The sequence below is a fragment of the Humulus lupulus genome, chromosome 2 (genome assembly GCF_963169125.1).
Source record: "Humulus lupulus chromosome 2, drHumLupu1.1, whole genome shotgun sequence".
NCBI lineage: Eukaryota > Viridiplantae > Streptophyta > Magnoliopsida > Rosales > Cannabaceae > Humulus > Humulus lupulus.
In genome coordinates, this window is record NC_084794.1 from 2,584,236 (window position 1) to 2,598,878 (window position 14,643).

At 32.0% G+C, this 14,643-nt stretch overlaps 1 protein-coding gene across 2 annotated transcripts; it reads right to left on the minus strand.

Annotated features, from left to right (window-relative positions):
- Positions 1–5,040: 5,040 nt before the first annotated feature.
- Positions 5,041–7,478, minus strand: LOC133816880 (jasmonate-induced oxygenase 2-like). 2 transcript variants are annotated; one of them, XM_062249203.1, is made up of 4 exons: positions 6,953–7,478; positions 6,537–6,864; positions 5,416–5,683; positions 5,041–5,310 (listed from the first exon to the last, which is right to left on the minus strand). In XM_062249203.1, exons 1-3 carry the CDS (start codon positions 7,405–7,407, stop codon positions 5,423–5,425), a joined length of 1,044 nt encoding a protein of 347 aa, XP_062105187.1. In that variant the 5' UTR covers positions 7,408–7,478; the 3' UTR covers positions 5,041–5,310; positions 5,416–5,422. The 2 variants fall into 2 exon arrangements, with proteins under 2 accessions (XP_062105187.1, XP_062105186.1); XM_062249202.1 differs by having other exon boundaries at positions 5,411–5,683.
- Positions 7,479–14,643: the final 7,165 nt, after the last annotated feature.

The following is a 14,643-nucleotide window of genomic DNA, read 5'->3' on the forward strand; positions in this document are numbered from 1 at the left end:
AGACTTGTCTTGAAATCTCTTCAAGTTTTACACCAGAAATCTTGAGAAAAATGGTGAGGAATCACCAAAACGCCATAGGCAATGAACAATTAAGCATCAAGAGCTCTAGACCTTTTACAGAATGTGTTTCTTGGAGAAGACACTTTTTGGCTGCACAAAAGGTAAGGGAAAAACAAAACAAACGAATATACATGCTAGGGCTAAAAATAGAAAACCAGCTAAGCAAGACATGTGCTGAAAATAGAAATCACGTGCTACTGGGCTTTCAGTGTTATAACATGGAAACAATGTTTAAACATGAAAAACAATACATGGCAAAAATAACACTTACAAACTCCCATTTTGGCATGCATATGAACAGTGAACTGATTTATATTTTTAGCACACAAAGCTGACAAGAAATAACAGCAGACATATTTGATAAGCAACTAACTACTTTAGATAAATTGTCATATTAGGATACCAATAACAAAATCACCATACAATCAGCTACCAACAAAGAGAATTCAAAAGCAGCAAGTAGTAAAAATAGTTCAAACTCAGCTAAAAGGACAACAGACAATGTTAGATAACAAAAGAGAATCTAAAGAAACTTGATAATTCTACAAAATAGAGTTATTTTACCACTTTTTATGTGTTAATTGTTGCTTAGTTCTTGAGTTTTTAATCGATTTATTAAGTTTTAAAGTAATTTTTAATTTATGGGGTTTATTTTGATTTTATATATTTTTGTGTGTTTTTATAGTTATTTTATTGTGAAATGTTGTAGTTTAATTTGTGGTAAAAAAATGTTGTATTATTGAGCTTAAATGTTAAATATAAATTAAGTTATAATTAATATTTTCAAAGAATGAGCTTGATTTATTTTATAGTTGAAAATATTTTATTATGATTTATTTTATGTTTATTTTGTAGGGATTTTTATTGTATTTTCGTGTTTGAAAAAAATGATAAAAAGCTGAAAAAGAAGTGAAAGATGCCATTTTTGAAACACCTTCAGCAAGGCACAAGGAAGCCCATCAACAAGGCCCAACCTCTCCATGCCGCCACCTGTCAAGCTCACCCATCCTTCAGCATATAGCATTCTCACCAAATGCCAACTTCTCAGCATATAAGCCCACATTCAGCACTCCACCAGCCACGTTGACTCCACATGCCAGCACATCAATATATGCACATATGCACATATCACATATGCTCTTCCTTCAGCATATAGCATCAACGCCTCAACCGAATCCCTCATCAGCCATATACCCCAAGCATCCAGCAACTTCAACCACAGCCCACGGTCAGGCCCAATCCAGTCCCAGCTGCAAAGGCCCATCCCATGCTCAGTTTTCCTTTCCATCAAAGCAGCCCCAAGCCCATTTCGGCCCAGCTTAGACCAAGCACCAAACAACCACCAAAAAGACCCAAAAATCACATTTTCATTACCAATATTTTTCACTCAAATATCAATTCACTTTTCCCTATTTTTCTTACCTAAATAAACATTCCTAATTTATTTTTTTTACCCTAGCTTTTCACTAATCTTTTACCCAACCAAACATTCCATTTTTCCAATACTCTTACACTTACTCTTTTATCCTACCACTTCCCAACACAATTAAATTAATCAATTTATTTATTTTAATTTGATTAGTTTAATCTACATATTTTGCCTATAAATAGAGTCTTGTAAGACCATTTGGAGGGCTCTTCTTCTTCATCTTTTCATCATCTTCTACACATATTTCTCTCTCTTTTCTTTACCATTTTCATCTTTTGAAGAGCATATCAAGTATGTTATTTTGTAATTTTTATTTCAATCTAGTTATGAGCTTCTAATCTTTTTCAAAGGTTATTAAGATGATGATAAAGCAAAATGTAACTAGCTAGTATTTTTTTGTTGTATGTTGATTTCCCATTTGTGTAACATTGTTTATGGATTTTTCTATCAAAGATATGCATTTTTCATCTATTATTGAGTGTTAGAGCATATTACACTTAGTTCTTCATTATGCAAAAATATGATATTCTTTTATTAAATGTTTTTCATTAAATTGTTCACATCTAATTCTTAGAGCATAAGTATTATATTTTGCCTAAACATAATCTCTTTGATTTTTTGTAATTTTATTAGATTGTAACACAACTAATGCTTAGAAATTATATCTTATATAAGTGAAGAAAAATCCTACATTTTTTAAAGAGTAACTTGTGCTTGAATAGAAAATATATTTTGAAAAAAAATATATAGTATGATTTATTTCAACTATATCAAAACTTGGGAATTAATATACTTATAAATACTATTGAACTTGCATTTTGTGGATTCTAATATCTTAATAATCTTATTTTACATATCTCATTTGAAAATCATTTTTCTATTTAATCTTAAATCTTTTTTTTACTTGTCTTTTATTTTTCTAAAACAAAATCTCATCAAATATTTGGAACTAGGTTAGAATATTATTGCTTTGTTTGAAATAGTTTCTTTTGATGTTAGTCAACTCCCATGGGTTCGACCTCGTACTTACATGAACATTATATTCCGAAACGATTCGTGCACTTGCGAGTTTAATTATTAAAACACTCTCTTTTGGGATCAACAAAACTCCCCCTCAATGTTCAGAGGGCATGCCAAAGTTGAACCACAACTACTAGGAGGAAGAAGGTGGCTTCTTCTTCTTGCGACGCTTGAGGGTGCCCGACGGCACAACAAACTCCCCCTGAGGGGTAGCGGCATGAGGCACGGACTGGGTGACAGCAGGCCGGGAACCAATCGCAGTAGTACTAGGAACTTGCTCCCCCTGAGATGGTGGGGCTTCCTCAAAAGAGTCATCAGCAGCGGAGGACGGAACTGAGAGAGGAGGAAGACCAAGGTGACTAAGAACTGCAGACTGAAATGATTGATTCTGAGCTTGGGCCAATCGGAACTCAGATTTGAAGGACCGAAACTCAGTGCTGAGAGAGTGAATCCAGTCAAACAAGCGAAACTTCAATGAGGATGGTTTTCCACCCAAAGAAGAGGCAGCCATAGGATCCTTTACTGAGGGGCCTTTCTTCTTAGCCTTGGACCTAGTGGAGGCCAAGTTGATGGCCTTGAGAGAGAGTCGGGTGTCCAAGCTTTTGGAGGGGACTACAGAGAAACATTGAGCAATGCGTTGAATCAAACAAGCCAGGGGCAACATCCTAGAGACCCCAGGCCACATGGCAGCTTCCAATATAACCTGAAACAGACAGTGAGGTAAACTGTTAGACTGGCGAGTACCCACAGCAAAGAGAAAGCGAGCCAGAAAGCGAGCTAGAGCAACCCCAACCGTGGACTTGTGAGCAGAGGGCTGCCAATTGAATAGAGCAACCAAGTGCAGAATGCGGTAGAGAGGGGACAGTTCAGCAGCAAGAACCGCATTGGAAGTGGGCCAAGTCGAAGAAGGGTTGCCAGTGAGAGTGCAAGCAACCTCATCCATGTCCGGATTAAACTCAGTAGAGAAGGAAGGCTCAGCAATCAGGGGCAGGTGTAAACATTCTGCAATAACTGATGGAGAAAATGGGATTCAATTGCCACACAAAAATACTTTCCCAAAATTTTCATGAACCGGATCAATAACATCAGCAGAGAGGTTAGAATAAAATTTATGGACCAAAGATGAACAGGGCACACGCAGAGCAGACACAGACTCTTTCAACCCATGAAACTCAATAAGGTCATACAAGCCCAAAGATGTAAACTCCGAGTAATCCAACAATCGTTCAGGCAACAATAATAGATTCAGTGAACCGTTTTTTACAGGTGTCATTTAGAAAGATTGTACCTCTAGAGGATGAGGAGGCAGAAGCCTTGCCATTGGAGGACCGAGAGGAAGACGGGCCCGTAGGTGCAGGTGGAGGCACGAACTTGGGCTTCTTGGCAGGACACGATGGAGGCGGAGAGTCCGGGGTGGACTCAGGCACGACAACGGGAGAGGGCTTCTAATTATTATATGTAAAAATAATCATATAATACAAATAAGTATGTAATTTTTAAATAATTCGTTGTCATGTTCCTTTTATGTTAGAAAGGTCAACCCGAAAATATTTAAACCTGTTTTAAAAAATATTAACACTGTCTATTTTTTCGGTATTGGTTTTAAATTTTCTTATTTCCAATATGTCCCACCTAACATATCATTTTATTTTATTTTCAATTATTAGCATTAATTATTTATATATCAAGACAAAGGAAATGACATATCTCATTTAAAAATAACTAGGACTCTTTTTTTGGTTAAAAATAAATATATAAATATTATTTTATATTCTTTCAAATTATAGAGTAAATTTTTTATCAAATATTTAGAACTAGTCCACCGTCTATATTCCTATGATAATCAAATTAAAATAAAACTCATTAAGCACACATGTTCTCAAAATGGTTATGCATGCCACATAAGTATATTCCTATCTTATGTAAAGCTCAAAGAATACGATGTGATCATAAATCTGTCGTTCTATTCAAGGCCAATACAAAATTTCATTTTCCAAGTTCATTAAGGTTCCCTAATCGAACACAAAATTTTGCATTAAATCTATTATTTCTTCCTCATTCTTTTTGCATTTCTTTGCTTGCTCCAATGACTTTCAAATTTACAAAAACACACTTCAATTAAGTAAAATAAACAACAAAACACTATCAAACAATAAATTCTAAGGTCGTAAATATAGTGTTAACACACGATATTACACATACATGAGAAGATCCTGTTCCGATCCAATTATGATTACTCATGTAAAAATATATTATTTATTTTATATATTTTTGTAATTTGACGTGTAATTAATATGACTAAGTTTTCTTTTAGAAAGGACTTTTTTTTTTTAATTTTGGTGGCTCATTTATACCTTAGTATTAACATATGATATTATTTGCTTATTTTATAAAAATATTTTTTCTAAAAATAAATAAATCAAATTTGCGTAGAAATTCAACAAGAATAGTAAAGTTCATGAAGAGACAATAATTTAACCCATCCAAACAATTATGAAGACACCAATATATATATATTAAACATATATAGATAATGCATAAATTGAATACATTTATATATATATATATTACAATCACACACTTGGGATATTTATTATACCAATTAGCATATATATATATAAATATATATATGCATAATGATCATACAATAATAAAAATTAAAAGTGCATCTTTATTAAGAAAATCCACGAGTCTTATTGAATAAAACTTTGATGGTCCAGTCCGAAACTTCTATGCCCTAGCTCTCCATCGGTCTAGATCACCACACTCATGAACTACATACTTATATAGTACTAGTACTCCTGAAAAATAAGCAAACAAAGTCTTAATATAAGGTATTATTATAAAAAAAAAAAAAGAAGCTTAAATTTGTTGAATTAACTAATAATATTTTTCTCTTACCTTACCCAATATTTATTTATCTTGTAGGGTAAAATGAGTAATTTGGATGTTCTCGATATCCCTTTTCTTAAAGTCGCCATGGTTTCTATTAGCAAAAAATTTGCCCCAGTTATAGGTCTTGTATTTTGGGGGCTCCCCATTCAGTAATTCTTCCAAGGGCTTCACCATTAGGTCTTGTCCCGGGGCGAAGAAGAATGGAAGCGAAAACCTCGCCTTCTCCGTGTTCACTACTGCCCTGTGCTCCACGCTCTCGATCTTGCCGTTGCTCCAAACCTGTAGTTCAATGATGGACCCAGAAATTTGTTTATCGTGAGCGAAAATTTAAAAACATATTAGGAAGGTACATAAATATCAAAATATACACGCACAAAAAAAAAGAGTAGTAAATTATAAAATTTAGAGGAGATAATGCATAATATATATCAAAATTTATATAAAAAGAATTAAATTATAAAAGTAATATTAAATATTTTCTTTAAAAAGAATTCATTGGGGGCATCACACCCTTTATTTTCTCCTAGTAAATAATGTTCAGTGTCAATCATAACGTTTGAAATGATAATCCTTATGAAATATATTCTTATATATTTGTGTTTAAAAGAAAAAAATAAGTTGAAAGGAAACCTTTTAGAGACCTAATTCTTTATACTATTTAAAATATTTTAAAAGATAATGATGTGAATAAAATACTAATATAGTGTTTGACAAATTTACATTAAGACAAGGAATATTATTACTTAGGGGTCCCCAATATGAGTATATATGTATAGTGTAAAGTATATGGTTAATATTTGATATTAATTTAATCTATAAATTTTTAATATATATTTATAGAATGCAAAAAAATATAATTTGTCTTTGCATGCTACCAGTTCTTATACACTTAAATTTGACTTAATTTTGATTTCTCTTTTTTTTTTTTTTTTTGCAAAATGATGTCGGTCCAAAAATTATACCAATTGTCTAACTTTTTTGATCGGTTGAATACAATTTTTGATCAGCTGTCTGAATTTTTTAAACAATGACCTAGTGCAAAATATAACTGTAAAACGTAGGTAGTATATATATATATATATTTATTAGGGAGTTGAAGAAATTAAATATATATTTATATATATATATATACCTGAATAAGATCACCAATATTGATAATGAAGGCATAAGGAATGGGTTTAACAGGGATCCACTCCTGGTCGGACTTTCTCCTAACTTGGAGTCCTCCCACAGAATCCTGGCCAAGAATGGTTATGGCAACAGAGTCCTTATGGCGACCAACTCCCAAGGCCAAGTCAGGGACAGGACATGGAGGGTAGTAATTGAATCTCACCAGGCTCATCTGCTCTTTAAACAACTCATCAAATCTCTTCTCACCCAACCCTAAACTTTTTGCAATAAGTCCCAACAATCTGAAAGCCAGCTTGTTCATTTCTCGACCATACTCTTGGCACACTTGTCTGCAAAACACAAATATCAAAAAATATATATAATTCGTCGGTAGGATAGAATGAAGTATGACTCTCATATAAATATATATATATATACCTAAGTTGAGGAGGGTAATCAGGCCACTGGTTGGTGAGAACCATGACCTCGTTATTACCATCCTCGTATGAAGTTGGCCACAAAGTCTCCTCTTGCAAAAAGAAGTTGAACACTTGTTTCCAGTCCCTCACATTCTTAGTATGAGGATAGTCATGGAACCCGGCGGGGTTGACCTCGTCTCGCTTCACTTTCTTCTTCTCCTCCTCCGGAAGATTGAAGAATTGGAAGGCCAATTCTTCAATCTTCGCGATCAGTTCATTCGACACTCCATGATTTATGACCTGGAAAAATCCCCATTTTTCCGCGGCCCCTCCAATTCGGGCCACAATGTCCTCGTCGATGGAGAGGTCAATGACGGGGATTTCTTCGTCGTTGAGGTACTCGTGAGGAGTCACCAGCTTTGGTCTGTGCTCTTCCTCTTGGATGTAACCGGGATCGATTATTGCTTCTCCCATGGCAGCCAATGCAGATATATCAAGTAACTCTTCTTAACTTAAGCTTGAGTTTGTTATGATAAATATTTGCTCAAGGTTTGTGCCCTTTATATAGATTGATTGAATATCCCTTTGTATCAAACCAATTTTATTTCCTAATAAATTTCTAAAAGAAAGTGTTGGACTAAAGTGTGAGGTACCGTCCTTTTTTTTTTTTCTTTCACTTTTGGGATTAAAAGAAAGTGCATGTGACTTGGGGCTAAAAAAAACACTGTGTTTATTTAAATTTTTTTTTTTGAGAAAAGATACATGCATTATCAAAAAAGATCAACTCTTATTGGCCAAAATAACAAATGAGGACAAGAGCCAGTCTAATGATGCTCATCTAAGATCTAATATCAGAAAGAGCAAGTTCACGGGCCACCCCATTTGCAATAGGCGAATAAACAAAATTAAAGATGGAGAGAAATATAAAATTAATTTTGTTGACTGGCTCTTTTACCAACAACTAAAATAATAGAAAAAAGTTGAAGAAGATAAGAAAAATTAACACATATTTTACGTGGTTAGTAGGGATGCATATTTTTCTCATGGGGATGGAACCCCACGGGGACCCGCTCCTAATAGGGCGGGAATTCCCGTCTAAATAGGGAACGGGGCTGGGACGAGGCTAATTTTTAATCCACGAATGTTAAATGAAGCGGGGACGGGGATAGCACTCCCCGCCCCGACGGGGACCCATTTAAATTTTTATATATTTTTGTAATATTTTATATATTTCTTTATATGTTTTTGTAGTATAGTAGTAACTTCTTTAATATTTTAAAATTTATTTAGGATAGTATTTAATATTCTAAATAATAAATATTGGGCAATATTTCAATTTACATATAATTTACGATTTTTATTTTAAAATTTATTTTTTAAATAAATGGGTTCCCCGTAGGGATTCCCCGCCCCGTCCCCGACGGGGAATAAGCGGGGACGAGGATTAAAAATATAAATGGGAACGGGGGGAGCACTCCCCACAAATTCCCCGCCCCGTGTGCATCACTAGTGGTTCGTGTTATTAATTAACCATAGTCCACGAGTCACTTGTATTAGGATGTTTAAGAACTTGCATAACTCAAGCTCTTTTGGGGGTTTTCAGACAGTGTTTGTGCTCAATCTGAAAACTAGTATTCAGATCTTTTACAGAGTGTGCCCTAGCCCTATTTATAGGCAGCTAAGACAATTAAGTTTATTAATTAGAGCTGATTACAATTATATATTCCTCTTAATAAAGATTTTTTTACAATAACATAAATGAAGATTCTGTATTTAATAAGTTGGTGGGTCCCAGCGTATCTCAGTGGACCTAGCCTACTACTTTGTTGGGGTAAATGCCTCTGACACTGTCAGGGTGGTAGTTTCACATTTTCCCATGTCAGGCGGCGTTGTGGGACATTCTTTTTGTCGCTTGTACGAAAATGACACCACGATCAATGTGACAGCAAATGTCAGAAAGCTGCTATGGTCCAGGGTCTCTTTGCTTGACACCTGACGACTATTCTCCCGGTCCAGCGAGGGGCCCTCGCGAACTCGGAGGAGGTGATCAGGGAGCGAGGAAATTATCTCGCTATGAGACTTGGAGCATTATTCTTTGGTAAGGTCCTCAGGAAGTAACGCCTATCGGATGTACTCCTCTGGTGGTGGTGAACATTGGCATGGATCAGACTCAATTCCTGTGGAGCCTTAAACAGGTTCCAGAGAACCTTACCAGCTCACGTGGAACCCCTAATCCCTCTTAATTTGTGCCACGTGTCACTCGGTGAAAACACGAACAACAAATTTAATAAACAAATATGAAAAATAAAAATAAAATTATCTCATGTTATATGATTTTAAGAAGGAATATTTACAATATAAATACCTAACTTTTTTTTACTATAAAAATACCTAAAGTTATTAATAATGGATTCTCTTCATAGAATTGATATATAGAAATATTAATTTACTGCTTTCTATCTATGCGAAAGCAAACAAATGTACTTAACAACATTTGATCATTTACCTATTCAGACATGGATCGATGTGTTCATGATCCAAATCATAGTACACACGTGATAAGTAATGAAAAATAGGTCATGACAACTACTCAATCAATAATGAGATTTGGCAACTAGATAAGAATATTTTGAATCGTGAAGCACAAATCTCAAAATCAAATAAATAATTATTTTTGGGAAATGAAAATTAATGCCAACTACTTAAATCATATGAACATGACACATACGAGATCACCACTTAATACCGTTTCACATGACATGTCATTATTAGTACAATTTTATATAAGATTTTACATATTTTAAGTTAAAATACAATATGTAGGACATAATACTTAATTACACCGATCAATTTGGACACCATTGTTCAATATAGCAATGGAACTAGACAATTACTAAAATTATATATTTTTGTCTTTATTTTTAGGGATTATAAAACTTTGATATCCGAATTTTTCAATTATATTTATTAAATTTATATTATTATCATATAAATTTTAAATAAATAAAAAATATTAAATACAAATGACAGAAATATAATAAATGAAAAATTAAATCGAAATATTATTTATGATTTTTTTAAAATATATATAATATAATAATATTTTTAAATATAAATAAAAAAAATTTCAATAAAAATTAAAATTATGTATTATATATTATTATAATAATATTTTATAACATTTAAATTTATATTAATATAATTATTAAATATCTACATTTGTAATATTATTATAACACTGCTCTACTTTCAAATTCACTCCACCCTATTTTTTAATATTTGAGGCTTAAATTTTAATATTTGTATTTTTTTAAATTGAGTTATATTTAAAAATGTCATTACTTTTATGTGAAAAATAAAAAAGAAAAATTTGGAAGGCTGATCAAATACAATTATCTAAGTTGAATATTAATATGGGCAAGCAATACTATAAATAATCATAAAAAATATCATACAGATTGATAATTGTGGAAGATTTCTTTATTATTGCGTTAAAAAAAAAAATTGCGGCCCATCACTTTTTTTTTTATTTATATGACCAATTGTCCCACTTGATTATTCAAGAATTTTTTTTTTTGCTGAATGATTATTCTAGATTAAAATTATTGTCAAACTACCTATAAAATTATTGTCAAACTACCTATCAAAAAATATAAATTATTGTCCAACTACCTTTCAAAAAAAAAAAAAACAATTATTGCCCAACTACCATAAGATTTATACATGTGACTAATTATCTTTTCTAAATTGTAGTTAGAATTTGCACGTTTGCTATTTAAAAAAAATGTATGAAGTTAGTTTTATTTTTAGCTTTTCTAATTTTTATATTAATTTTAATTATATAAACAATGCCATATATTTTAAAAGAAAATGTTTAATATAATATATAACATGAAGATATTAATAAATTTTTTTGATGAAATTCAAATCATAACATTGTGGATAAGTATTTGGTACTTTTTTCCCAATGAGTTTTGCTATTAAAGTGTTTTAAAGGCTAGACTTTCTTAAAAAAAAAAGTAAAAAAAAATGTCTTTAGTTTAATAAATAATGGGTTAATTTTTGTTTGTAATTTCTGATGATGATGCATCATGATTCTCATTTTGTGTCGCTTTAATGAACATAATAGTGAAATGTTTGTATTTGACATGCTTCATTTTTTTTTTCTGAATTTCAGACACCTTAATTGTCCTTCAACTCGCCTGCTCCAAACATGAGTTCTTAGTGTGAGGAAATGAGTAATGTTGAATTAAATTGCTAGAAACTACTAAATGTTCTATTTTCTTATGTTTCCTTTGTAAAAATAAAGGAAAGTATCACCAAAAAGATAATAATAATAATAATTAAGTAAAATTTTGAATGTAGTTATATTTTTTTAATATAAAAATATGTTAATCGAAATTTAATAACAATAATAACCATTCTATTTTATAAGACCAATTTAGAAATGCAATCATATAATTCACCATTTATGAAAAACTTTAATTATGACAAACTCAAGACTTCTTAAGTTGTAATATTTATCTCTACTATAACTTCTTTGATGGAACTATTTATATATGTATAATTAGTTGAAATATATATTATATATTATAATTGCATATACATACATATATATATATATATAAATATACTACTTAAAATCAAAGCGCAACGTTTGCTTAGTTATTGAAAAATGCATGAACTTAGTTTTATTTTTTTAGTTTTCATATTAATTTTAATTATATAAATAATATCATATATTTTAAAAGAAAATGTTTAATATAATATATCACATAAAAATATTAATAAAAAATTTGATGAAATTCAAACCATAACATAAATATTTGGTACTTTTTTCCCAATGAGTTTTTGTAACTCTCGCTTCTTTCCAAATGTGTTATAACAATAATGAAAAATAAGATAAGATATTTTTATTTATATTTTTGAGTACAACACAATATTAATTGAATACTAGAGCTATTAAGTAAAGTGGAAGAATAATTAATGAAAACATAACTATAATATCTATGGGCACTTCATTAGTATAATACCCATAGAATGATGCAAAGTACAAGCAAACAATCACTAAAGTTATGAGTAATAAAGAGAAATTCATAATTAGAGGATGAATTTATCTAGAAGGGTGAGAGATTAAGAAGTTGTTGCAAGTAAATGGTTGAAGGAACAAGTATTTATAGGACAAAAAATAGCTGTTATGACTGTTGGTGAATAGTGATCTGACCGTTGGAAACAATAACCTGACCGTTGGGGATATAGCTGTTGTAACAGTATTCTATTGTGAGATTTTAACAATTCTAAATTGTTGAAATAACTAGCACATGAGAATAATTAATTTATGGATGTTAGAGAATTATTTCAAGAAAAGTTTGTGAGTAAAAAATGTTGAATTAAGTAATATAAGAAGATTGTGAAGTTTTCATTTTTTTGGTTACTATTCACCAAGTACTATTCATGACACTATTCATAGTGGGTCCCATAGAGGGGTCCGCAAAGGTCCCACAGTAAGGTTCACTTGGGTCCCACAGCAAGGTTCACCCCATGGGTCTCACATGTTGATGTAGTAGTGATACAATGAGCTTGTGCAATGATGACTTTAGCAAATTACTATGCTTGATATTTTGGATATTTTATTATTTTACTATGCACTATAGTAACCCAAGGTTTTCCTACAAATAGACTATTCCAAAATTCATTTTGAATTACAAAACCTCATTTTCTTTGTCTCACTCTGCATTAAAATTTTCTTAGCACTCTTTTAAAGTTTTAAATCTCTAAGATCCAGGTGAAGTTTTGTCTGTAGCGCTAGCCTACGAAGATCTTTTAAGTAAGCTCTTTCCCGAGCCTTTCAGTTCAATTATTTAGCTATTATTTATAAATATATTATTTTACTATACTGTTATAATGCCAAAATTTATATATAGATTTGTTACACCCAAATTTCGATAATATAAATTTTGATCTCGAAAGTCATGCTCGCAAAGTGTAAACTCGAAATAAGCAATTTCGTCATGTGATCAGCATTAATGAGAATTAAGTTTGACAGTCTCGCTCAGTATTAAAACGACGACGTCGGAATTGGTGAGCTCGGAACTATGCGGTCTCAAAGGTGTTTCGAGGTTACAAGTCAAGCTCGAAGCTACAATCAGACAAGGAGGTTCAAGCTTAGGCATTGTGAGCTCGGAGAGGACGATCTAAATAAAGTTACTTGTTAAGACTGAGACAAACCGAGGTAGCGAGCTCATGATGATTAGTCGAACTCGAAGGTATGTGAGCCATGTTCGAGGTCGATAATCTAGTGTGAATACGATTATTATTTGAAAATCCCTATATTTGGGGGATTTGTTGCAATATGTTAATAAATCCCGAATGTCAAGGGGTATTATATATTTAAACACATTTAATTGTATTTATTGGAAATTTGGATAATAACTTCTCGAAATGTGAGGGGAGATATTCTGTAAACCAGTCTATAAATAGACTGGAGAAATTCATTTGTAGGTGTTGAACCCAAAAGATGGTGTTTTAATATTTAAACTCACAAGTGCACGAATCGTTTCGGAATATAATGTTCATGTAAGTACGAGGTCGAACCCATGGGAGTTGACTAACATCAAAAGAAACTATTTCAAACAAAGTAAGAATATTCTAACCTAGTTCCAAATATTTGATGAGATTTTGTTTTAGAAAAATAAAAGACAAGTAATAAAAAGATTTAAGATTAAATAGAAAATGGTTTTCAAATGAGATATGTAAAATAAGATTATTAAGATATTAGAATCCACAAAATGCAAGTTCAATAGTATTTATAAGTATATTGATTCCCAAATTTAGATATAGTTGAAATAAATCACACTATACTTTTTTTCAAAATACATTTTCTATTCAAGCACAAGTTACTTTAAAAAATGTAAGATTTTTCTTCATTTATATAAGATATAATTTCTAAGCATTAGTTGTGTTACAACCTAATGAAACTACAAAAAATCAAAGAGATTATGTGTTATACCCAGATTTCGAGCCATAGTAAATATGACCTCGAAAGCTGAGTTCGCATTAAATGGTCTCGTGAGGGTTAGGGTATGCTCTACGATTGTAAATCGAGCCTGCAAAGTATGATACATGACCTCGAATGTAGTGACCTCGAAATGATCTCGATCTCGAAAGATAGCTCTGAGAGCCCCTCATCTTCGGGAACAACTTCGGAGCAGGGATATTGAGCTCGATGTACTATCTCGAAAGCAATGTTAGCTCGGGAGATGTCAGTGGCTCGCACAATGACGTGAAACCTGAGATGCTGAAGCCTTGGAGATACACTATGACCACCTTGAATATCTACAAGTATTGTAAACATGAGATGTAATCCTCATTTATTGATGTAAATCCCCAAGAATCGTGGGATATTATTTAGTCAGTTATGCGTTTCCTGATCTTTGGGGAACGTTTCCTTTTATATCTGATTATTGGCATTTAAAGCCATTTATTTTTATTCACAAAAGAGTAACTACCCAAAATATGTGGGATAGTATTCTGCATCCTTCTCTATAAATAGAGAAGTCATGCACCATTGTAAAGGACCGAAATTCTGATCCTTGGGAGAAAACTCTGGAGAATTCATGCTAAAGAATTTTTCAGAGATAATCTTGAGATTAATAACAGAGACTCGTGGACTAGGCAGATTTAACTGCTGAACCACGTAAAAAACCGTGT

Excerpts from the sequence above, each read along its gene's own strand:
- LOC133816880 (XM_062249203.1), bottom strand. The coding sequence starts at position 7,407 with ATGGGAGAAGCAATAATCGATCCCGGTTACATCCAAGAGGAAGAGCAC. Across the intron at positions 6,865-6,952 it reads GATTACCCTCCTCAACTTAG|ACAAGTGTGCCAAGAGTATG; the intron begins GTATATATATAT and ends TGTGTTTTGCAG. Across the intron at positions 5,684-6,536 it reads ATATTGGTGATCTTATTCAG|GTTTGGAGCAACGGCAAGAT; the intron begins GTATATATATAT and ends ATTGAACTACAG.